Source organism: Bombus pascuorum, chromosome 12, assembly GCF_905332965.1.
Source record: "Bombus pascuorum chromosome 12, iyBomPasc1.1, whole genome shotgun sequence".
In the NCBI taxonomy this organism is placed as follows: domain Eukaryota; kingdom Metazoa; phylum Arthropoda; class Insecta; order Hymenoptera; family Apidae; genus Bombus; species Bombus pascuorum.
In genome coordinates, this window is record NC_083499.1 from 1,694,975 (window position 1) to 1,718,581 (window position 23,607).

A 23,607-nucleotide genomic window follows, 5' to 3' on the forward strand; every position below is an offset into this window, starting at 1 on the left:
GCATTTCCATCGAAATGGCAGCTGACGTGGCGGCAGCCATTGGCCAAGGGAGACCAGGCCGTCTCGATGCGCCCCTCGTGTGTGTTGCTCCCTCTCGACAGGCCCGCCTGGATCGACCGGTCGATCCTGCAATTTTATACCAATTTTCCTCATTTGCCGCGATTACATTATTATAAAGGCCGGGGCTACCTACCGGCGAATCCACGCTGGCCTGGCGTACACGCGGGCCAATCCTTCTTCCTCTCTTTCTTCTTTAAGCATCCTGAGTAGGTACTTTTTCTTATGCACGTCGATTACTCGTGCAAAGAAATTCTGATGGTCGTGCCTGGTCCGTTACATGCAAAATCGTAATCACTATCGTCGTTCGTTTATTTAAGAAGTCTTGGCAAAAAGGATAACAGGAAAGATGCGTTAAGAAGACTGGAAATACAGCTAACTGGGCGATAGGCGAGATTAAAACTAAAAGAAATAAATATGTCTATTCGTCGTCCACCGCTGACACTATACGAACTGTAACATAAACGTTCAGTTCCTGTTGCGTTCTATTCGCTCAAACATAAGTAACTTTTACATCTTCCCACTGTATTAACAAGACGACTTGAAAACTGGACACTAAAAATTGAAACAACAGTAACATTTCTCTAGTTTCGTCAATTTTTATACATCGAAAGGATTAACACGTACACTCCCACGAAAGATATCAATCGATTCTTCTACTGGAATATCGAAAGTACAGATCGGAGTTACAAGAAATCGGCGTACAGTCACCCTCCTATGGAAGACCGCTGAGAGATAAGAAACCGTCTCACTGGGATCAAGACGCCAAACCGATATTCCATCCCGATCGTAGCTTTTTCCTCCCACAAGTCCAAGCTCCTACGATTCCAATACGCCAACCGGTGGATTTATTTCAGCGAGATCGTCGGTCGCGATATCGGGGCGGGTCTCGAAAAGCCGCGACAAAACCTGGCCGCAATTTGGCACGGTGTGCGCCGCACTGGCATCGACGGTAATGAAGATTGAAACATTCTTGGTCCCCGGAGTCCTCCAGAGACGAGCAGAGCTGGGACATGGAGGACGCGGAGCGAGCGAGTAAAGCGGAATGCAGCGAACGCGCGATCAAGAAGATTCCATAAATATCTGGAGCTCCGAGCAGCGAACGACAGACAGAGGACGAGAAAGTGATAGATGAAGAGAGAAACGAGACGAGAGAGGAAGAGGTGTATCGAGAGGGACGAAGATATTTGACCAATAGGGAGAAGCATGGTAGCCCGCGGTGCTGCGCTTCGTGCATTTAACATTTTCGAGCCAATCGCGTATTAGCATAATTACGTTTTGCAGGGGCCCGGTGCGTGGAAGGAAGGTTTCTTCTTCTTTATTGCTCTTTCTCTCGTTTCGTTCAACCTTCTTGTTCACTCTATACAACCTCTCTGCCTCCCTCCATCGCGAGTCGGCCTCTCTTTCCACATCGATCTTTCCTTGAGTTGCAGCCTAGTTCGTCATCTTCGTTCAGCTACCACGTTTTCCTCCGTTCATCTTCGTCGTTCGTTCTTCTCTCTTGGATCTGTACACTCGTGGCACACACCACTGTATATACACGCTATCACCGGTTAGAGAGCGGTAAATTTCTTATGGGGTATTATGGCGCACCGTGCATACCAACCGGGATTCATACCGGCGCAACACGCGGACACAACCCTCTCCTCCAGCTGCCCTACCTTGGAAACTGGTTCTAAGTTATACCTAGTCCTGTAGGGACATCCGCGTGCCTCCTTCCCCCGTTGTTCGGGTTATGTGTTTTCGTGGACATCTCGACGGCCAGGACATCCGGGTTGCTCCGCAGGCTGTTACCCTCTGCCTCCATTTCAGCGTCTTTTCGGTCGTGAAGAATAGCGTAGCCGTGGCTCTTAAGAAGGATTCACCTATCTGAATTTCAATTGTTTATTTGGAAATTAATAGAGTCGGTTGTAAAATTAAAATTAGGGAGAAATGCTGTGAAAATTGAAAATAACTTTTTAAAAGCGCAGACTATAAGTATTCAATCTTCTTTAACATTGACTGCAAGGTTTTTACTACAAAAAGAGGGGTCAAATAATAATATCTATGATATATCTGTTCCACAAGATGTGAGATGCGTCTCCATTAGCGAACGTGTTGGCGAATACTGTTGGCGAATCAAACGTTCGAAAACCAGAATGACTCTCCATTCCTTCCGTTCGCCAGAACCAAGACGTCATCGATAGCCGGATGGAACGGATAGTATGGGTCGTCCGTAGGCGCACACCCGGTATATAGGTATCGTGCGTGCCGTAAGGGGTGGTCAGGTTGTGAATCGGGGCACGGTAGAGGAACCGAGACAGACACCCCGAAACCTTCATTACCTTCGGCTTCAAAGGAACCCATTGTGCCGTAAATGGGGTTCGCTCTGCGCTCCTCTTCCCTTCTTTCTTTCTTTTTTTCCTCCTCTTCTTTCTTTCCCTCCTTTCCTCGCTGTGTTCCTGCGCGTACCCCGGATCCGTTCCATTCTTCGAGCCGTTTGCCTTTCCGAGAGGCCGTCGACAGAAAGGGATGAGGTAGGAGAGGAGGGAGTACAAAGAGGGAGAGACACTTGCTCGTCCGTTCCTTCGTTTACGTAAATTCTCGAGTAATTTCGGGGGTCGAATGAAAGGAGGAACGAGGGGGAGGCTGGGGTACGCGAAGTTCTTAGGGGCGGAGAGGGCACGTCGCGATGGTATAATGTCGCCTCGTGCGGAACCTCCCCTCGCACGAACCAAAGGGAGGAGAAAGGAGGCAGAGAAAGGAAGAAGGGACAACGGGCCGTTTAAGAAGTCTTTGAATCGAGAACTCGTTTCGAGTGGGGAGGGCCCGCTGTTCTCCGTTCGTCGGCGACACGCTTCTTCTCGCTGTCGCTGTCCCTTTTCACCCGGAACATCGACGGTCAGCGCGGACTGGTTGAACTCTCTCGAACGGAAACTCGCGGGTGTCTATCTTGGCGTGAACATCCGTAAGCAAGGGAATTTTCTTCTTTCCTTTAATAATCTAACAAATGCAATTTTAGTTCTTAGAAGCATTATTCAATCGATCGTAATATAATTTTGAAAATATCACGTGGGTTTATGGAATAGGGTGGATCGACATTCCAAGCTTCTTTCTGTTTATTTGCTGTTTATATGCTTGCACGTAGGTACCTGTTAAGATCTTTATTTTTATGTATTTATGTAACGATAACGAGGAAGATAGAATGTTGACGGGAAAGTCTCTGACGCGCAATAGGGACGAAATCCGGCGGTTTGGCCGACTGGAGAGCCATCGAATCGACACCCCTATCCGCTCGCAACTTGTTAAATCGGCCATAAAATGGGAATAATCTCGAGTTACAGGCGACGTTGTCGCTGTAGCTGGTATCGTGCTCGGTCATCGCGAACCAGCCTCGATTTTTCGTCTCCTTCTGTGGCGTTTCTTCTACACGCGCAGAGGAGAGCCACCTTCCGGTAATGGCGTTGCCTCCGGTGTCGCATGTACCTTACGGAGGAACACGAGAAGCGTTCGCGGGGACGCGATGAAAGCGATACCCCTCGCTGTTTGCAAGTGTATACGCTCTCTCTTTCTTTTTATTCCCATTCGTGGCTTTTATTTCGGCCTCGGAGTGGCACGTGAAAGTTTACGCCCGCGGTTCATCGCAGAAATTAAATACCACCGCGCTTCGCCGGATAATTTCATCGATAGGACGAAGAGGGGAAGAGCTTTCACCTTCTTCGATGGAACCAGAAAGTTGACGAGGAGAGAAGGAAATGGCGATCCTTTGAGACACTCGATATTTTCCATGCCATGTTCTTCTACCACCGCGAACCGTTCGCCGTATCAGAAAATCCGAGAAGCTAGTACCCGCTTGGATGAATTAGATACCAAAGAAGTGCTGCGCTTCCTAGCATATCCTTGGCTTTAGGACAGGGGGATACTGTGTCAACCGTGCGAGCGATGAAAGGATATGATATTGTAAGTGGAACGGCAGAAGAATCGTTCGAAGCCTCAAATTTGAATATTTATTATTATGTCATGGTAGTTCTCGAATCTTCTAGTTTCTATTTGGTTCTCTTCTTTACCTATATCTTTGTTCAGTAGCATCGAAACACTTGCTGGTCTTGTATAAAACACGATATTGGATGCAGTCTATCACAGAAACGATTGAATCTTGTACCTGCGCAATATGAGGTTCCGAAACGTACTGTAGCGGCATATGAGTCATAGGACGATTCGAATCGATGACTCATGTTGTTGATTTGTCTCAGAGTATTAACATCGAGCAATCTTATAGCGATTAATATCGAGCGAACTTACTGATTACCGTGTATAACACTGAGCGAACGACGACTAACTCTGTACTACAAATAATTTTAAATACATTGATTACACTAAGTATTAACCTGTCTCGTCACAATATACACCGACACGTACGATCGTACACCACAGTACGGTGAAAATTGGCAGAAATCGTTTGCTAGAAAAGTAGAGGAATAATAAATTAACAATTATATGTTGTCACCAGAATCTCCGATATAAAATTCATTGCAGTGAAATTAAATGGGGAACTCGTGGGACGTATGAATTATCTGAGATAGCAATCTTTAATGATTTTAACAATTTCTCCTAAGTGATCTAGTATTCATGAGTGGAGATGTAAATTTCTCGACGTATCACGTGTTATACATGTGATAGATATTCAAAAAAACCCGCAGACAGATCACCAGGCCCCTTTGCTCGTGACAAGAAGTCGGAGCAGAAAATGGTCACGCCGTTTCTAATAAAAGTCGAGAGCGGTCAATGTCGTAGAGGACCCGTTGGATCCTGTGTCAGCGCCGGTTGGGCCGATCGTCTGCAGTATAGGGTGACGCGATTCAGAGGGCCGATAGATGGCAAAAATTCGTGTCCACGATGCATCGTATCATGTTCTAGATCATGAGCCGAATACTGGAGAGGTTTTTGGTGAACGCGGAGCACGGTATCAGCTTCGAACATCCACTCACGCGAGCCGATACAAACTATCCGCGGCACGGTCTCTTTTGGGCCGGAAGTTAAAGTGGTTAAAAGCGATTATAGAAACGGGAGATTCGAGTTTCACGCGATGCCAAGTTCGAAAAACGATTTTTGCTCAGTGATGGGGCTGGGGTGTGTTCCGAGCTCGTGTACGAGCAGTAAAAAATGGCTCGATAACCGTGTTCCTGTGCTCGCCACGTACACAGAGAAAGGCGTACGGTGTAGGTGAACGCTTCTCAGCGTTCAGACCGTGGCTCCTTTCGGCGATCCGTCCCGGGGAGGAGAGAAAGAGAGAAAAAGAGAGAAGGAAAGACGGAACCCCGTTTCTTTTCTTCGGTGAGCATTGTCGGCCGGTTCGACTCGACTCCCGGCGGATCAAATTCTAACCAGTCCGGCATTATAGCTGCTGTCCTTCGAGCTCTCTCTCCACCGCCCCCTCTCGCCGCCCTTTCGGTCCCGCGTTAAAGAGAGTCTAGTCATCTCGAGGAGGCATTGTGTTACCGTGCGCCGTTGCATAGTTGGTACTTGGAAGAAAATTCTGGAGAACCTCGTGCGCGTCACCATGAGAACCACGACCTCGCTGACCCAGTGTATATACGTATTGTCAACGCGGCCGTCCTTGTCGATCTTCGACGTTCTTCGTGAAGAAGCATTACAGAATAGAGGAAAAAAGAGGAAAAGAATCTCGGAGCAAGAAGTATAAAATACCGTACTATGTAACGTACTAAACGTGACAACATACGGTATGGTACGATCTATGAAAAGAGGATCGACTGCGGATCGGTTTCGTATCCGATCAAGCGTCCTCTCGCATACGTTTAACGCATGATAAACGCGTGCATTGTCTACGGTGGTCGGTGTCGACCACGGCCTTCCACCATTGGACGGTGCCGCCTACGGCAAAGATGGCCGTCTTCTCTATTACATATAAATGCCTAATAAGAAGAACGTCGTATAAGTATCTACTAGGTGGATAGGTTGCCGAGAGGCAGCCAGGCAGAGCCTGTTGGAGAAGTCCGTCGAGATGGGAAGAGAAGAGAAGAGAAGAGGAGAGAAGAGAAGAGAGGCCAGGAAGAAAGCGCGTGTACGCGCTTGCAACGAGAGAAGACACGCCGCCTCGTAATGCGCCTGGCTTCTCTTCGTTCCTCCTCCCTGTCGATTTACATATAACAAGATAAGCGTTTTTATTTGCTTTTGCTTATATAATACATTTTTTCTAAACCGAATCGAGCGACCGGCAGCGGCGAAGTCGGTCCAAGGACCGGGGGCAGGGAAAGGGGAACGGGAGGAGGATGAACCGTGAGGAGGACGCTGGAGGACCGGGTATCCTATAGGCCTGTCAGACCTCATTTGCATACATAACATTCTGGTCGACTGGACACCGGTCAGACCTCCTCGCTCCCTCTCGCTTCGACTCGCTGTCGACGATACAGCGGGTCTCGTTGCTCGCTGCCGGACCGCTTCCACGGCCTCGAGATGCAACGAGCTCTTCGCCGGCCTCCTCCATCTTTGTGTATCGATACCAGCGTTCGTATCGGCCTCGCCATCCCGCGCGCGGCCCTTTTGGTACCGTGGCTTCGATGGTGAAAATACCGGGTGAACGTTTTACCCGAAGCCAATAGGATCGTGGGTCCATTGCGATTCGACCAAACGAAATCGTTGCCAATTTAGCCGATGTTCATAGCGGTTATAAGAATATTGAAATTACGGAATTAACCGAAGAGACGAAAGAGAGAAAGAGAGAGAGATAGAGAGAAAGATAGAGAATGAAAGTGAAAGTCTCGGTTTAAATAACTCGTCTCGACGGTGCCTAGAATAGATCAAGACTCGTTTGCACCAAAGATATCCAATGTTTAATTCAATTCGTTCTTTCTTTCTGCAATTGTAGGTCCATGAACTATGCGACAATTTCTGCCACCGGTACATCAGCTGCTTAAAAGGAAAGATGCCGATCGACTTAGTGATCGACGACAGGGAAAGCTCGAAACCGCCGGAGATCGGGAACGGTCTAGACGGTGGCGGACCAAGGAGCACCGCTGACAGCACCAGCCACACAGACGGAGCCAGCACGCCGGACGTCGTGAGTACCTCACCATCGTCAACGTCTTATTATCCGCACGACGCGATCACCCCCCACCATCACCACCACCACCATCACCACCACCACCACCAGAGCCAGAATAATAACAATAATAATAATCACGCCGGTATCGGCAGTACCGCCACTACCACCCCCTTGCAACTGAGCCAAAACCAAAGCCAAAACCACCACCCTGCGCCGCAGTCGAACACCACCACTACTACTGCTATTACCCCAAGTAGCGCCGCCACAACTCCCAACTCCCTAAAGCGTACGCACCAACAGATGATGATGGCAGCCGCGGCGGCATCCGCGATGGCCACCTCGCCGCACGCAGCCGCATCCGCGCCCCCTGCGCACGCGCACGCCGCCCTCGCCGCCTACCACAGCATCAGCTCGGCCGTTTATCCGTGCTCGTAATAGACGACGCGACTTCCGTGTCGATACCGCGAGACCTTTTCTCTTTCTATCCCTCTGTTACCCTCTTCTATTAAATCTTTTTCCAATTCCATTGTTATTGCGCGTTATTCTGTTTCTACCTCTATTGCTATTACTACTTCTTCTTTTTCTTCACCATCTTCTTCTTTTTCTTCTTCTTACGATCCTTTATCCAATCTATACGCTGTCTGGCTATTCTTCGTCATCTAGACGTTTCGGCCATTCGTATTCCCCTCTGGTGATAATCTTTCTTCGAGATCTATTTCCTCTTTGTCAGCTGTGAAAATTAAAGGAATTCGAACGTTCTCCGGTCTTTTTATCTTGCGATCAGCCTTGTGGTTATATTCCGTCGCGTCTTCGTCTTATGAAACGACAGATTTGATGAAATGACTAGTGACCCATGCGTCACGATGGTTCGATCGCGACTGACCGTAGCGGGAACCACCGCGGATGCGCACGGCGCCCTCTTGATTCGTCCTCGTGGCTCGAGGTCACGTGTGTACACGTCTGGGCAGAAGTGCCATCCGAATGAACCACGCGAGCCGCTCGAAGAAAGATGTGTACCTAGGCACGTTCTGCTCGTAACACTTTCTCTTTCCTCTTCTTTTTCTTCTTCCACTTCTTCTTCTTTTTCTTCTTCGACTTTCCTCTTGCATTTCGTTTCTTCGACTAAATCTTACGAACCAAGTTTCGACGATGAAAAAAATCGAGGGTTGCAGGGGTGTCACGTACGGGTCGTTAGGTTACGGTAACGCACACGATAGGTCGCGAATTGTTGGACTGGCGCTACTTGTCGGAATTTCCAGTACGTTGCTAGCGAGTGTCTCGTACTGCTCCGAGCAAAGGACGAGTGTTATTCTGTTTGGCACTTGGCTGGCTTTTGAGTTCATTCACGTTCCGTTTTTTTTTTCTCTCTTTTACTTCCGTTCTCTTCCACTCTGTCACTACCTTTCTATCTTTCTCTCTGTTAAAAGTTGCTCAATCCGTAGAGAAAAACCGTTCAGTTCACATCGTATGTACATAATTTTACACACGGTCTCAAAACATTCTCCGAATTCTTCCTTCGAGGGCTTCCTCGCGTTGATTCAGGTCGCTAAATGAAACCACTGGATCTCAAAGATTCCACTCTACCTCCTTCGTCTAGAAGCGACAGACGGTGCAATGAAATTTATCGCGGGAATTTCTCCGCAAATGGTTCTATACGGAAATACCATGTGTCAGCCAAAGTTCGGGCAAGTTCGCTCTTACGGTCGATTACGTAAGATCGCGGCGTGCTAAGCGAGGAAGAACGCTTCTAAATTCGTCCCGAGCCAGAGACACCAGCCATCCGATGACATCGATTTTCGGCTAGTGTTCCGCTTTCAAAACACGTCCGGAGATGTCCTCGCCCCTCCGAGACCACCGTTTCGAGGTCCAACCAGTCACGATGAGCTATTATAGCCGAACGGGACCTTATGCAATCGATTCTACGTTTCGAACCTGTTGTTCTCAGGCGCTTATGCTTCTTCTTCTTCGTCTTCTTCTTCTTCTTTTTCTTCCTTCTTCCTTGGTTTCGGTCTTGAGCGTCGTCGTGGTAGCTAGCACGTGGTTCACACACCACGTGCTCCGCCGAAGAAACGACTGATACGTCCACTCTTTTTCTTTCTGTCTTTCTCTACCCCCTTTTTCCTTCTGTTCTCCAAAAACGAAAGGTCTGTCGCGGTGCGGCACAGTGCACGGAATTTCGTGAACAAACACGGGCATTATAGTGAAGAAACGGCCGCGTACGGCGACACGGTGTGCTAGAGAAGGTCGTTAGGCGAGGATCAGGCATTCGAGGGACACGCGAACAAGAGCGATAGTCGTTTAAGTAGGTCGTTTCTTAGATTTCGCGCGATTCGTTGCTATCTATAGCGTTTCTTTTAGTCACCCGAACTAATAATATTTACGATAGTAGACTTGCAATTTTTTACACTTTCGATATAGGAGATACTATTTTAATTTGTTACTCTTATTTTAGGACGTAATTCGATTCGAACATCGATATATTGAATTTATTTTAAACGACTGACAATATCTCCCGTTCTTTGAACGCGATGAACGAGAGCAGCAGATCGCGCGTGTCTGTCGAAAGCGGGAAACCCTAAATCGTTCTTCTTACTCTAGTTTTGTCTTCTTTCGTTTGTCCCCCTCGTTTGATCTCCGTTCGGATACTCCAGAGTCGGGGAAACGCGCTCAGCGTCGCAGATCGCGCGATCGATAGTATCGCGAGCGGTAGGCGTGTTTATGACAGGCGTTATATCGTCTACGCGGCGTCTGCTTTCTGAATAGTCCTGGCTCGTGGGCATGTGGAAGGTCGCGCGTATCGTGGACCATAGTATCGTGTTTGGGTAGAGGAAAAAAAAAAGAAAACGAGCGAGAAAAGAAGAAAATAGATGAGAAACAAGCGCGAAAGAGAGGAGAATATGAAAGAGAGGACGAGTGAAAACGACGAAACCGTCGTTCGTGGACATCGCGTCGAGGCGTGCGCGATGCGAATTCATTGCTGAAACGAACTATTAATCGTGATCAGAATATACGTAATAGGATGTAAGGCTTATAACGCGTAACAAAATGAATTTTGTGTCTATTTTTAAACGGGAAAACTTGTTCAAGTTATTTCTAATTTAAGAATGGAGTACGTGTGCAACGGAGAATGGAAAAGACGAGAGTGCGAATGAGAGCGAGTGCGAGAGAAAAAGGTGAGAATGAATGACAGAAACGCTCATAAAAAGAGTCGTTCAGCGGTGGTAGACGTAAAATAGTTTCTAACTTATTAGTAGCTTCCGATTAGTGGTTACCGGGCGGAACAAGCGCAACTGACGTTGATCTTATTGAAAAAAGGACACGAAGGGACAGCGTTTTTAATTGTACAGCGATAGAGCGGTCTCGACGATTTCACCCTGCTTAAAGTACATCGATAGATCTTCAGCAAGCATATTCCTATATCTCTGAACACTAAATGGATATGAAACTCGATCGTTTCGAATCATAAATTTAAGAATGTGGTAGTCTAGGAATCTATCAAGGGTATATTAAGCAGGGTTTCTCGTGACGATCTACGGAAAAATCGAGGCTCGATCTCAAAGGTGCACGCGATCGAAAGAGAGCAAAAACGAAGATACCCACGGTGAAGCGCGTGAGAAACAGCGACGAGGCAGAGATCTGAGCGAGATGCCCAGAAGTCGTACGCGATCGAACTATCATCACCAGAACACTAGGTCTCGGTACTCGTAACTAGGGAGTTGTGTGAGGTACAAGTCCTGGCCGGCAGGGCGCGCGAGGTCCACCCCCAATCCCCGTACTTAATAACCCTTGATTTGTGCTGCAGTAAAAATAAAACAAAGAAGAGAAATAGTAATAAAGAACAATAAAAAAAAAGACAAAACGATGAAACTTTGTGCATATACACCGATAGGAAGAAGTATCGAGAGAAGCAAGAGGCAAAAGGAGCCGAACGAGCGCCCCAGCTGGTGCCCGTCGTAGAAAACGAGTCTCGAGAGCTCCTTGACCCTGGAAATTAGCATTTCCTACACGCGAACCGATACACATGCGATTCGCTGACACTCACTTATACGAATACATACATACACACATCTATAGACTAATACACAGAACACAATCGTTATGAATCACAGGAGCACACGAGAGACTTATGCAAGCGGACATACACGAACGTTTGTACCAAATCGTTTCGCGGGTGTACATTGCCAGGTATATGATCTACCGGTATACACGACGATACACATTTACTATCAGAAGGAAATATATACACAATTACCATGCAAGTATATAATGTATATACATATAGAGTAGAGTCTATACGGAACAAACGTTGATATCTTACGGCAGGTACATAACGCGGAAAATAGGGTACAGGGCGCAGGGCACCAGACGAGGGAGGAAATGTTCTCCAAGGCTCCTCGTGCTTCAATGTTCTCCCTTTGCTCCTTTTACATGATCAATCCCAAATTAGGATTTGAAATGAATGAGGAAGTCGAAGAACGAAAAGACGGAAAAATATGACGAAACAAAAATATAATGATGAAAGACTTCAATAATAAACATATATTATGCAACGATTGAAAAAAAGAAAGACAAATGCAAGGGTGTGTACGGAGGTTGGAAGGTGGGCTCCGGCACCAGTCGGTCGGAACCCTAGTTACGAGTGCCGAACCTAGGGTCGAGAGACCTTGAACACGGGTCTCTCGGCTTTTCTTTCTTTTTCCCCTTGAAAGAAAATAACGCTATGGATCCTGGGAAACGACACACGGTGGAGTGTCGAACGAAACACAGACAGCGCACTGGAAGTTGCCATGTTTGAAGAGACCGCGCTGAAGAAATGGAGAACCGCGCTACCGGTGTTCTCCGACGTGTCTTTTATTCGTTCATTACATTGTATGTATCCATAACGAAGCTCAATTTTTACATATTTCGCTCTGGAGGATAAGCTGCGTTTTCCTATTATAAGTCTCGTTTGTTTATTTTCTTTTTTTTTTTTTTTTTTTGTTCACCGCGCGGATTTGTACATTTTTTACGCCTATTTTTGTGATTATTCAATTCTCGTTTGTTGCGTCTTCCAGTTGAGAATCGTTGGAATTTGTATATTTTTTGATTACCGCAACTTTATAGTAGAAGATAGAGAATATATAATTGATCGTTAACATCGCGATATTTACGTGATATTCTTCCTTTGTCTTTTTTAATAATTTCTTTTCGTGCTGTTCTTCTCGACACGTAGAACTTGGTCGAAAAGTTCTGTACTTACTACAATTATTAGAACTTTACGCAAAAACAGATTTGCTCCAATTTACGCTTATCGAACGAACGACCGGACCCACGTCACACGCGGAGCGTCTTCTCGAGCGCGTTCACGAGATGAACCACGCATAGGTGATGATAAAATTGATGTGAATACATAGTGCCATAGGTGCAGGGCAGGCGCTCACGCGTGCGCTCAGACTGTGTACTTAATTATCATTAATCAAAATCTTACTAATGGCTTCGATGCGGAAGAAGCATGTGTCGATCGATCACGATCGCTTGACAGTCAATACTGTGACACAAGAGACAAATCGGGACGAATCTACTTGTTTTTATTTGTACACGATTCATTTCCTGATTAAAAATCGCGGCCACGTTTGTTGTTTTTCCTTTGATTTTAATATGATTTCGGTGGAAAAGTTCATTTTATTCGAATAAATTGTTGATAAATTGTCACGTTTGTTATTCATTGCGACAGTTTCTTACTTAAGGTATAACGAGAGACTGACAGTTAGGGATCAGTTATTACGAAGATGTATCGTATTACAATCAAACGCGTATATCAGTTTAGTGCATCGGTAGAACGGGCTTTTCCACCGGTCTAATGTTTTCAATTTCGCGATAATGCGTGAATCTCTTTGCGATCGTGGTCGAATCGTTTCACGGAGACGCTCGGTCGTTATGGCTTGCGTCTCACGTGCTCTGTACACTTATTATTTTTGGGCGGGCGAGGCTGGCCTCGACGAACATTGAGGAAGCCCTCGTAAAGGCGACAGGAGACGAGTGATCGTTGTTCGATCGATTCCTCCCTTTACCAGGTGAAATACTACCGATCGTTTGTCGAGGATGTCGCGTTTTATATATTTCTTCTTTTATTCTTATTCTTTTCTTTCGTCGAATAACATTGTACGTACTTCATTCTTTTTTAGATTTTGTCCGTTTCGTATCTTGTTTCGTGCGATTGTTAACGTTTAGTTGAGACGAGACTTTACTCTTTCACCGCGCAAAGTCACATATGTATACGCGCGTGAGTAGTTGGATGAGTTTACGAATCGCATACGGACACTTAGAGGGTCACACGACACGCACGCGCGCGCACACACGGAACACACAAGCAGTCACAAATATAGGAAAAGACATACGCGGCACACTGGCACACGCAGATCATACACGTATATTCAGCGGCAAAGAGAAAACACACGTGTACACGCTGTTTCAATTAACCAACGGTGCATAATTATTGACGCGCGTCGGGAGAGACGCTCTCTTTCTCTCTCTTGTACACATCGACGGACATTGTGCATGTATGTGTGTTTACGATTACAACTTTTACCTAAACGTAGGCTTAAGGAACGATTGGATGAGATTTGGTACGGAGAGGGATCGGGCATAGTATCGAAAAGAAAAGAGATGAAGGAAAAAGAAGAAGCGACGAGAAAATAAAAAGAAGGCGGACTCACCCGAACAATTGTATACGACTAGCATTACATAGCGATAATATATTACCGATAATGATAAACTTGTTTAAACTATTGTCTCAATCAACGTATTTTCATTATAAATAAATGTTAGCCTTTTGTTGAGTTAAAAAAAGAAAAAAAATATGAATGAATTACGAGAGATGAACAATACATTCACTTGCCTGGTAATTTCCATTAAGAAAAAAAAAACATCGATACCAATGAGATCTTCGCTCGAGATAAAAAAAACAAAGCCTCCAGCTCCTATCCCTGTGCATGCAGAACACCCTCGTGTCTTTTTTAATTAAAGCGTCAACGCACGGCCGTGCGTCGTCATCGTACTATGTTGAATAACGCGCTCTGATCGTCGCTGCTCCTCGTCGTCTATGTCGTCGTCATCGTCGTCGTCTTCGTCATGCTCGTAGTCGTCGTTGGTTGTGTAATTGCGATCGGCTTAATTAAATTCCCTCGACTCATCGTCGAATGCTCGAGCGTAAGGGAGGACGCCTTCGTCCTCTCGACGTGTGACAATAATGGCGAATACACGGCGAATCGCGAGGATAGGGGCGATTCCTGGAACGATTCCTGGAACGATAAATTCGTCCATCGAGATCGTGGGAATTAATTATGACATGAGTCAGGGAAACGCGGTCGGCGTTGCAAAGATTTCGCTGGATTCGCCTCGATTTTGGCTCAAGGACGATGTGGATCGTTTTCGAGAGAGCGGGAGGATATCGATCATCAAACTGCGAAGACGAGGCTGCAGAGAGGAACAACGTGGACGATATTCCCTGGAGGAACGACACACGCCGGACGCGACGAGGGAATATTAGCAGAAGCTTGGCCATAAATCTCGGTTAACCCTCCGCTAATAAATATTTAACCCTTTAAATTTGCAACAACCCTCGGCGCGTGTAGCGATTTGCATAAGACTTCTATTTCATTTACACATCGCATAATTGAATATTTAAATTCAATTGCCTGCCGTTACGCGCTCGCTGTTCCGAGCCGCAAAACTGCAGTAAAACTTGTAACAGGGCCACTTTCCATCCCCCGAAAACCCACCCCCGTTTCGAGGCTGGCCTCTTCCGTGGCGAGAGGAACGGCCTCCTAACCTACCCTTCGCGATCCACGCTGCGATCAACCCTTGGAAACTGCTTCGAGAATATTTCGTCGCCCCCGGGGAACCAAGAGGGACGGACAGATTCTTACCTCGGCGAACGTAACGCGTAAGAAGTCTTCTCCGCTTCCTTGATCGAACCTTTATATCCCCGATAGTCACTCGCCCTCAAAGAATACCTCTCTTATGATGAATTGCGATAATTCGTCTCTTGGTAAAATAATTTTTAGAATTGTTTTCAGGATGATTATCGCAAGGTGTAATACGTTAATATTTATGACATTAGTTGTCATGGTAATATGTTGATAGATTAAATTAGATCGAAACAAGTGACAAAGCGTACAATTAATTTTGTGTCTATAGGAAATGTTTTAACTCAATCGCTCGGAAATTATTTAGCAGCTGCAAACATATAATTTTTCTGCCTGTTATCTTAAAAATGTAACTTAAACAAGCACTTTGACATTTCGAAAATCGAATAATTTACGATGCTATTCGCGAAGAACGAAAGATTTAACAAAGCCTTTTTAAGTATTAGACCAAAGATCATGATATGATCTGAGACACGTTTGATCTTTCCGGAAGGGATGCAGGATGGCAATCACGTGGGCGATACTCGCGTCGCGTCGCGAAACTTTGCGTTCCACTAGCCAAATTAAAACCGAACCCTACGGTCCTGTTGTTTTCCTCATTTTTTCTCGGTGCTCGTCCCGCCGCTAAATATTTTTAGAAACGTTTCATCGAGTGACGAACGCGTATATACGCGCCACGTGTCGAGACCCGTCCGTGCTTCGTGGTGAATGTCCTCGCGCCTTCTCCTCCTCTTCTCCTCCATATTCTTCTTCTTCTTCTTCTTCGTCAGGGTTCGCAACAACGATCTCTTCTACATTCTCAGAGCGACATCTGGTGTCGCGGCACGTATATGGCCGTTAGCACTTTCACGAAAGGGATTACCATTGTCACGTTATTCATGCTAACGATGATCGGCTGAGATCGGTTGCGACGATAATCGCCATGTCACTAAAATCGAGGAGGCGGTCATTGTGAGCGACATACTGACAGCATAATAAATTATCCTTTCCTTCCCCCTCCTCTCGCCTTTCGTCTGTCCTCGCTCTTTCTTACTCGCTCTTCGACATCCTCGCGTTCTCCAGACTTTTGCCCGGTTGTCGTACGGATCTTCCTCTTTCCCTTTTGCGAGATGATGCGCGTACCGGTACGGTGTAGCGTTGTAACGCGATACAAGACGGTCCGGCACACCCGTCCCCCGACAATAATCGCGAGGACAGCCGGCGATTATATCGCGAGAACAGTGCCATTCTTTGGCCGCTGTTTATCGGACCCGTTTGACCAGTCGCCATCGTTCCAATTGCGACCGTGGAGAAATTAGCGCCGCTACGAGGCTCTCGGAAGAGTTCAGATTAAATTTTATCGTGTACCTACCATATTGCTTGAATGTCTTTCGATGTAACTGCTCGATTTGGACAGCCGGCAATTAAGCATTTTTCTTTTTAGCGCAATTACTCATCTTTTTCTTTGAGAAAAGTATTAAAGATAATTATATAATTTCTACCATGGGAAAATTTTGTTTTTGGATACACACTGATACTCGTAATTATTCGAGCAATTTCACTAGTCGATTGACTGTTTTAATGGTTTAGGTTGAAGTCACGTACAATCTTTAATTGACGATACAATCAAAGCAGTGTTCATTCTTCCAAAAGAAGATCGAGTGCGTTAATAATGGGGAGAAACGCTTAATTGACTTTTATAGCAGAAGTGAAGTATATAAGTACATATGAAGAAAGAAAAATCGAAATTATGTCTTTGTCAATGGGTCAGTTGATAATATTCTCATTGTGAGTAGATGAGGGATGAATCTAAAGTGTATAATACATATATTCCCGTTTGCATATTAATTAAGTTACAACGTTGCGTCGTCCTGGGTATCAAAGCCATGATGCTCATTTCTCATCCGTGATACGCAACACTACACGTATACACATCACTTGGCACCTACCACTTAAGCAATTTTTCACAACGATATATGTGCCGAGACCGACGATTATTCAAAATATTCCCGAAGCAGCTATGGTGCATGCCACATAACTCCGTTTCTTAGACCTCATTTCTTTCTTCTTCTTTCTGCCGAACTATTTCTTAAACTTTAAGGTTGATTCCTGAATTACACTTTAACTACTATTGGAATATTTACTTCGATTGGAATATTTAATTAAGAACGATTTAATTAAGAACCCTAGATTGCTATTTTACTTTTTTTTATTTTACTTTACAATTTTTCACCATGAACGAAATATATTTAATTCTAGTCTTATTCCCGAAAATATATCGAAAATTTTTCATCACCACTCGTCTATATTGAAGGAGCAGAAATAGTTTCCGAAAGTCGATGCTGTATCTTTTATAATATCATGGAAATTAGACGTTCGGTAGTTTGTTTTCTCTAATTACATATTATTAAATTTTGGAAATTTGCAAAAAATTTATGAAAACGATAATACTATTTACCCATGAATTTCAAATTCTATTAATAGAACATTCATAATTTCAGTTAGATATACTTTCATAAGTAGCTTTTGAAAATTACATGCTCATTTCATAGAAAAATACAGAAATTGAATAATACAACAGAGAACAGCCCAATTTCGTTAACAAAAATTTTACCCCGCCAATCAATGTCTACCTGTCTGTGCAACCCAAGTACGTAATAAGGAACGTGCTCACGAGGTAATATTCATAAATCCTGAACGAAAGCGAGGCTGCTGATGGCTGTGTCGTCGTTTTTTCCTCGCATCCCGACCGCACCAGCCACAAAGGAAAATCCGCTTGGATCGCCGCAAAACCGCGCGATGCAAACGGCCGTAGACTCATACCCACGCGACCATAGAGACCTTTCTGAAGATGTGTAACCGTCACACGCTTATTTCAGACCCATGCTCGCGATAAGTATAACGAGTAAACGGATCAATTGCGTTACGTGATATTAGAACCGCCTGTCTATACTAGTAAACACGCCAAACTATACGTTTAGTGAACATACGTTTTGATGTCATCATGTAACATCGTCTTCTTCGTCAACGACACGCGTGTACGAATAGGTAAAGATGTCATGTGATGTCACTCGTAAATCTTCTCATCTCGTGGAAAATTCCCTATCGAGACGTTAAGCAATTTCTGCGTACACGTGCCTCTTACCTAAGATAGATAAATCCGCGGTAATTTGCTCGTGACGGTAGTTTCAACTCAATTTTGTCTGTGAGTTTACGTTATGTTATCTGTCTGTGACTCGAGTTTATACACGAATCATGTGTAAACGATTTTTGGTGACGAATGTTTTGGCTCCTTTCTCGATAATTTTCGTATGTATAAAGATTTCGTAAAGAATACCATTACATTGGTGTTTCAGGCATTCGAGACTGGTTTTCGAGATTCTAATAGTTATCCGGATTACATGATTGTTATGTAACGGTGTTTCTAATTGATTCTATACAACGAATTGATAATCGTAGTCATAGATAGTGACGTAATATATTCCGTCGAATATCGAATCTGTCCCCAATTAAAAGTCTCTAGAATTAACGAACAAATGTTCATCGTAATATATGCACCATCAACCATAAACATTTGGAAATATAGAAAAGTAGTTATAAAATTCAATACATTGTCGATTGGTTTCGTATTACTGAAATCTTATCATTTATCTTTTGAAGCTAAGCGTATGTTCTTTTATCTTTTTTCAAATCTTCGAACTATCGAAGATATTAAAATTCGCAACTTGTCAGCGATTTCTGAAACATTTAAATCTTCGGATCTAATAAATCGTTTACATTTTCATTTACGCCATATTAAAATTCTCTTGTTTTATTGTAAAGCGACATTAAAATCAGGTAAGGCTTCAACAACAAAGAAACACGTAACTCCCAACGTAATTTTAAAAATATTATGAAAATCTAACGTAATATATAACAATAATAATACAATATATTACATTAACATAATAAAATATAACGGAAAGTCTTTCGATTGAGTCGCATCAGGTGTTCAAACAGCTATCTACAGTACTGTATATACGATTATATCGTACCAGTAACATCAACCACTCGCACCAGTTTCCACTTAAACTTCCCCAACGCGGAAGAATAGAGGACCTCGTCTTTCCAATCTTGTCTTTCTAACCTTGTCTTTCCAAAACTCGTGGTCGTGGTGCAAAACTGCGAGACAGCCGATAATAACATCGTCGGGGCGACTAGCTACGTCAGCTGGGGATGTATATTTTCATAATGTAATATCGTTGCGCCACTTAGGGGTGGACTTTCTTTTCTGTAGGGTGGTTTCGTGAAGCGGATGCCACGCACAGCGGGCGTCAACGCTTCAGGGAGAACAGAGAGAGAGAGAAAGATAGAGAGGGGAGAGTAGATGGGGGTGGAAAATGCGCGGAGGGTGTTTTGCTGGTAATTGGTGCCAATTTAAACCTGCCCTTCGCTCGACGTAGCCTGTATTAACGGTAAGGGAGGCGCACGGGAGTCTCGTCGTCGACGACGAGGGAGGCCAAGCACGGGAGTTCGTGCACACCCTTCCCACGCAGTTCATGGGGGCCACCCCACGTTCCATAGCGAAAACACGCACGCACACGAGCGCCACGCCACGTGCTCGCAGACGAGAACGAGGGATGAGTGGCGGGTACGCGCAAACACAGGCCTGCGTGCTGGTGAGAGGCCAGGAAAATATAATTAACGGTAATCGCTCGCGTATATGGCTCGGATTAACTCCGAAGGGGAAGCTCCGTGGAGCGGGAGACCCGCGTCAAATTCTTCGGGGTTACCGGATCGAATGAGTTTTCCTACGGGATTACGGCTCGCCGACTTTTGTTCACTGTGGTCGCCAGCCACTTTCGGGAAATTGGACCGACTCTACATATTGTTGACGAATGGACGAAGAAACATAAAATGACATTCGAATTTGAAATGTTTCGTCGTTGACTGATAGGCGAAATTTTGACTAATGTACGAATCTGTCACTTAGATGTGCGTCTTGGCTTCGTTTATGTGTCATGTTCCTAGCTCGTGATTCGCGGCAAGTCAGGCTTGAAAGGTGGTGAATGAACAAGTACAAATTGTCACACTTCGGGTTCTCCGTGTAAAACACGTCTGATAGAAATTATACATACTTCATAGTTACGTTTTGTAAATGTTGCTGCTAGCTTCTTTAAGGATCAAGTGATATAGTAATTAATTTCATCTTCCACAACTTGATAGACGCGCTTCACGTATTTTCTACGTTTAAAATCACTGTACAGTATCTTCCGAATACGTGTGAAAAATTCCCAACTTTCATCAACCACGCGTCTTAAGATTTAAACTTCTCTAAATTCTTTAGTCCCCAAGGTCGTCGCTTACCTTGAATTCGAATGGACGGTCTCGCCCATTGTTCCCTACTGAATCCCTTTCTGACCGCGAGGTTCTGCCCTCACAGAAAGCGCCGTATATACAAAGTTACCCGCGAGTAGCATTCGAAGGGACGAGTTTCTCGATCGAGAGGATGAAAAGGAGAGGTGAAACCGAAAGAGCCGAAGCGGGAATAGCGGGAAGCGGGTCGCGACAGCGACGGCGACGACGAAAAGGATCCTGCATCTTCTACCCTTGGAGCAAAGAAGACGGAGTAGAGACTGTTCAGAAGAGAAGACTCGGTAGAAGGAGGAGAAGGGGGAGATGCCAGAAGATCTTGTATGCAAATTCTCTCGGTGCATCTCCGTGGGATCCTGGCGGGATCCGTGGAGGATTAACGGGCCGGCTCGCATGAAAGGAAGAGGACGAGCAAAGGGAGGAAGTGGGGGAGGATCGGCGCTTTCTATCTCATCCCCCTCACCTTTGTGCATCTCTGCTCGGCCCAACTCTCGCGGTGTACATCTCTCGTTTCTCTTTCTCTACCCCGAAAGAGGATCGTCGATGCTGCCGGTTGCTCGTGTTCTTCGTCCTTCCATCCGCTCGGTCGAACCGGGGACCGCCAAATAAGAGAAGCGTTCGCTCGCGCGCCGCTCGGCTAGAGTGGACCTCGAAAAAAGGAAGAGATCACGGCGTCCCGTCGCTTTCAGCCAGCGAAACGAAGCCCAGTGGACACGCATTCCGTCGTCGTAGCTGTGATTCAGCCTGTCTCTCGATCGCCTTCCGATCGTGCTCGCGCGGGAACTCAGAAAGCAGAAACCAAAAGGAGCGGGTGTAACGCGAGCCAGCAGGAGAAGCTTCTTTTGACTATTCTTCTTTCTTCCTCGTCTTCCACTTTCTTTCGCTTCTTGTATTCGTCGTTATCTTTAACATCACATGGTTCAGTTGAGAGTTTGTTCAGAAAAATCACACACGAAACTTTAGGCACGAAAATTCTTGGTATCTGGACTGGTCTTTCCAATAAACCCTTAGGGGAGGTAACGAAGAGAAGAAGATACATTGAAAGAGGTGCGAAGAAAACTATTTGACGAAGATTTTTGCTCGGGACGAGCCGTTAGATATACGATCGCGAAAGAACCGCGACGCTACGTGAGTCGCCTGCGTGAACGGAAATCTCTCCCTCGTTTCGCGTCACCGCGCGTTGGCTTTATCGTTATTGCGGCAGTTGTGGTGGAAGATGAAGAGGAAGATGGAGAGAGGGCACGAGTTTCGCGCGATTTTCTTCCAAAAGAATAGTGTTTGGTGTTCCACGAACGCGTTACCTTTTTGCTTGCGAGTAGATTCCGCTGCGACCAGATTCTCTTTCGGATTTTTCTCATGAGCACTCCCACGGCTACGAAAGGTTTCTCGCGCTTGCGGCACGCATTCCGTTCCTCTGCTCGTCCTCTTGTCCTTCGTGTCGCGCGGTTTTTGCGTCCCTTCAAATCGAAACTCGCCACCTCTTTGCGTTTTCGGTTGTGTCCGAGCTGCTTTTTCCCAGCTGATTAATCGATCGTGCGGTGAAATTAACGCGGTCAACACGCTTACGTCGTACTTCGAGCCCGGTGTTATCCTCTCGAGCGAGGGTAATCGAGCCCGAACGCATAAATCCTATTAGAGGATCAGAGGGACGAGCCCGCCGCACTGTACGTGCGAACACGCGCATTACCGCTCCACTTCCGTCCTCGTCTGCGAAACTGTGCCCGTAAGGACGTCTCAACGACGATCCACACCGGATGCATTCGGGTAAATCGAGCGCGAGAACGACCCTCCGACTCGGGATCCTACGACTTCCCGACTGGAGCCCGAGCAATGGGACAGATACTCGATTCGTCGACTATAAAGTGGCTGTTTCGAGATTTCACCGATATCCTGGGGTGAATTTCGGTTCTTTACAAAGTTTTTTCTTCTGCTTTTTTTCATCTTTATGGTACTTTCAGTACTCTTTTTGCTTTCTTGAGAAACGTTTAATTCTGAGTACAGTTTTCCTGCGATATGTGACTATTTCGAGATTTTATTAATATCCTCGGGTAGATTTTGCTTCTTCAGATCTATTCTTTTATACAATATTTATAAAATTTCTGTTACCATTTTTGGAGTATTTTTGACATTCATACACTTTTCATAACCTACTTATTATTAGCAATTTCATTATTCTATCAATATCTTCGAATATATTTTGGTTCTTTCTTTCCAGTATTTTGCATTGATATTTTTCTTGTTTTCCTTTTTATGAAGTATTTAAGTACGAATGTGGCTTTATAATGTTATAGATCGCTATTTTGTAGTGTCGTTCAACATCCTTGGGTTTTCGGTTCATTCATACCTTCTTGTATCTTGCCATTTTATAATATTTATATTTATCTGCTTTTTGAAATATCTACATATATCGTTACAAGTCTAAAATTAGTAGAACGAGTATTCCAGATCTGTTCCAAAAAAAAACGTTCCGTAGAACTTCTTAACTTGGAGAACATGCCACAGAATTTCATCTTCTAATTAAATCACTTGTCTATTACGAGCTATCATCGTCAAGCATGAAATTACACGAAGAATTCTCTCGTTTTTCACATAGTGTCATTTCTCAGTAATTAGATCAAGTATCTTCAGTTTCACAGCCGAAAAATGAGTAGTATTAAATTTCGTAAATATTTCGCAACGTCATTTTCAACATTTTCTCCGTATCTTTGTTCGTATATCGTTGTCGAATGAGCCATTCTCCCAAGATTTATATTCCAATCTCAATTAGTTTTTACGTGTCGATTTCTTACACATTGATTATTTATAAAAAATTGTGCAAGACATTTGTTGTTCTACGTATGCAAACGATATTTCGATAATCCAGCGAGCCGTGAATTACTTTCAGTAGCACACCTCGGTTTTTCTTCTCGGTTGAGCGATAACCGTGTTCCCCTAGCCAGCTAACGCGAGTGGCTTCGAGAGTCACGATGAGTTCGTTTTTCGACCTCAGCCGGCTAAATTTAACCCAGTCGCCGCTTCAGAATTTGTTCGGCCTGAAAAAGGGAACGCACGCCGCGAGAATCTCGAAAAATCGACGTGCCTCCGATATTCTGTCCAAAAATTCATCATTCCCTCTCTTGTACGATATAATTTCGCCTTAATAACGGAAATCAAGTCGATTTTCCTTATTTTTTCGACGTCGTTGAATTTCGTGCTTGAATTCGTCTCGTTTCATCGCGACTGTTTAATCGATCGGATTCCAAGCGAGTCGATCGTCGAGATAATCGGCGT

General features: G+C 45.0%; 1 protein-coding gene across 6 annotated transcripts in view; it reads left to right on the top strand.

Annotated features, from left to right (window-relative positions):
• The window catches only part of LOC132912407 (homeobox protein homothorax), a 502,412-nt gene that overhangs the window by 59,092 nt on the left and 419,713 nt on the right, over positions 1-23,607 (top strand). For all 6 annotated transcript variants that reach the window (XM_060969789.1, XM_060969791.1, XM_060969794.1 and 3 more), the window contains exon 6: positions 6,923-7,114. In XM_060969789.1, coding sequence (XP_060825772.1) covers positions 6,923-7,114 — 192 coding nt within the window. The remainder of the gene's footprint in view (positions 1-6,922; positions 7,115-23,607) is intronic.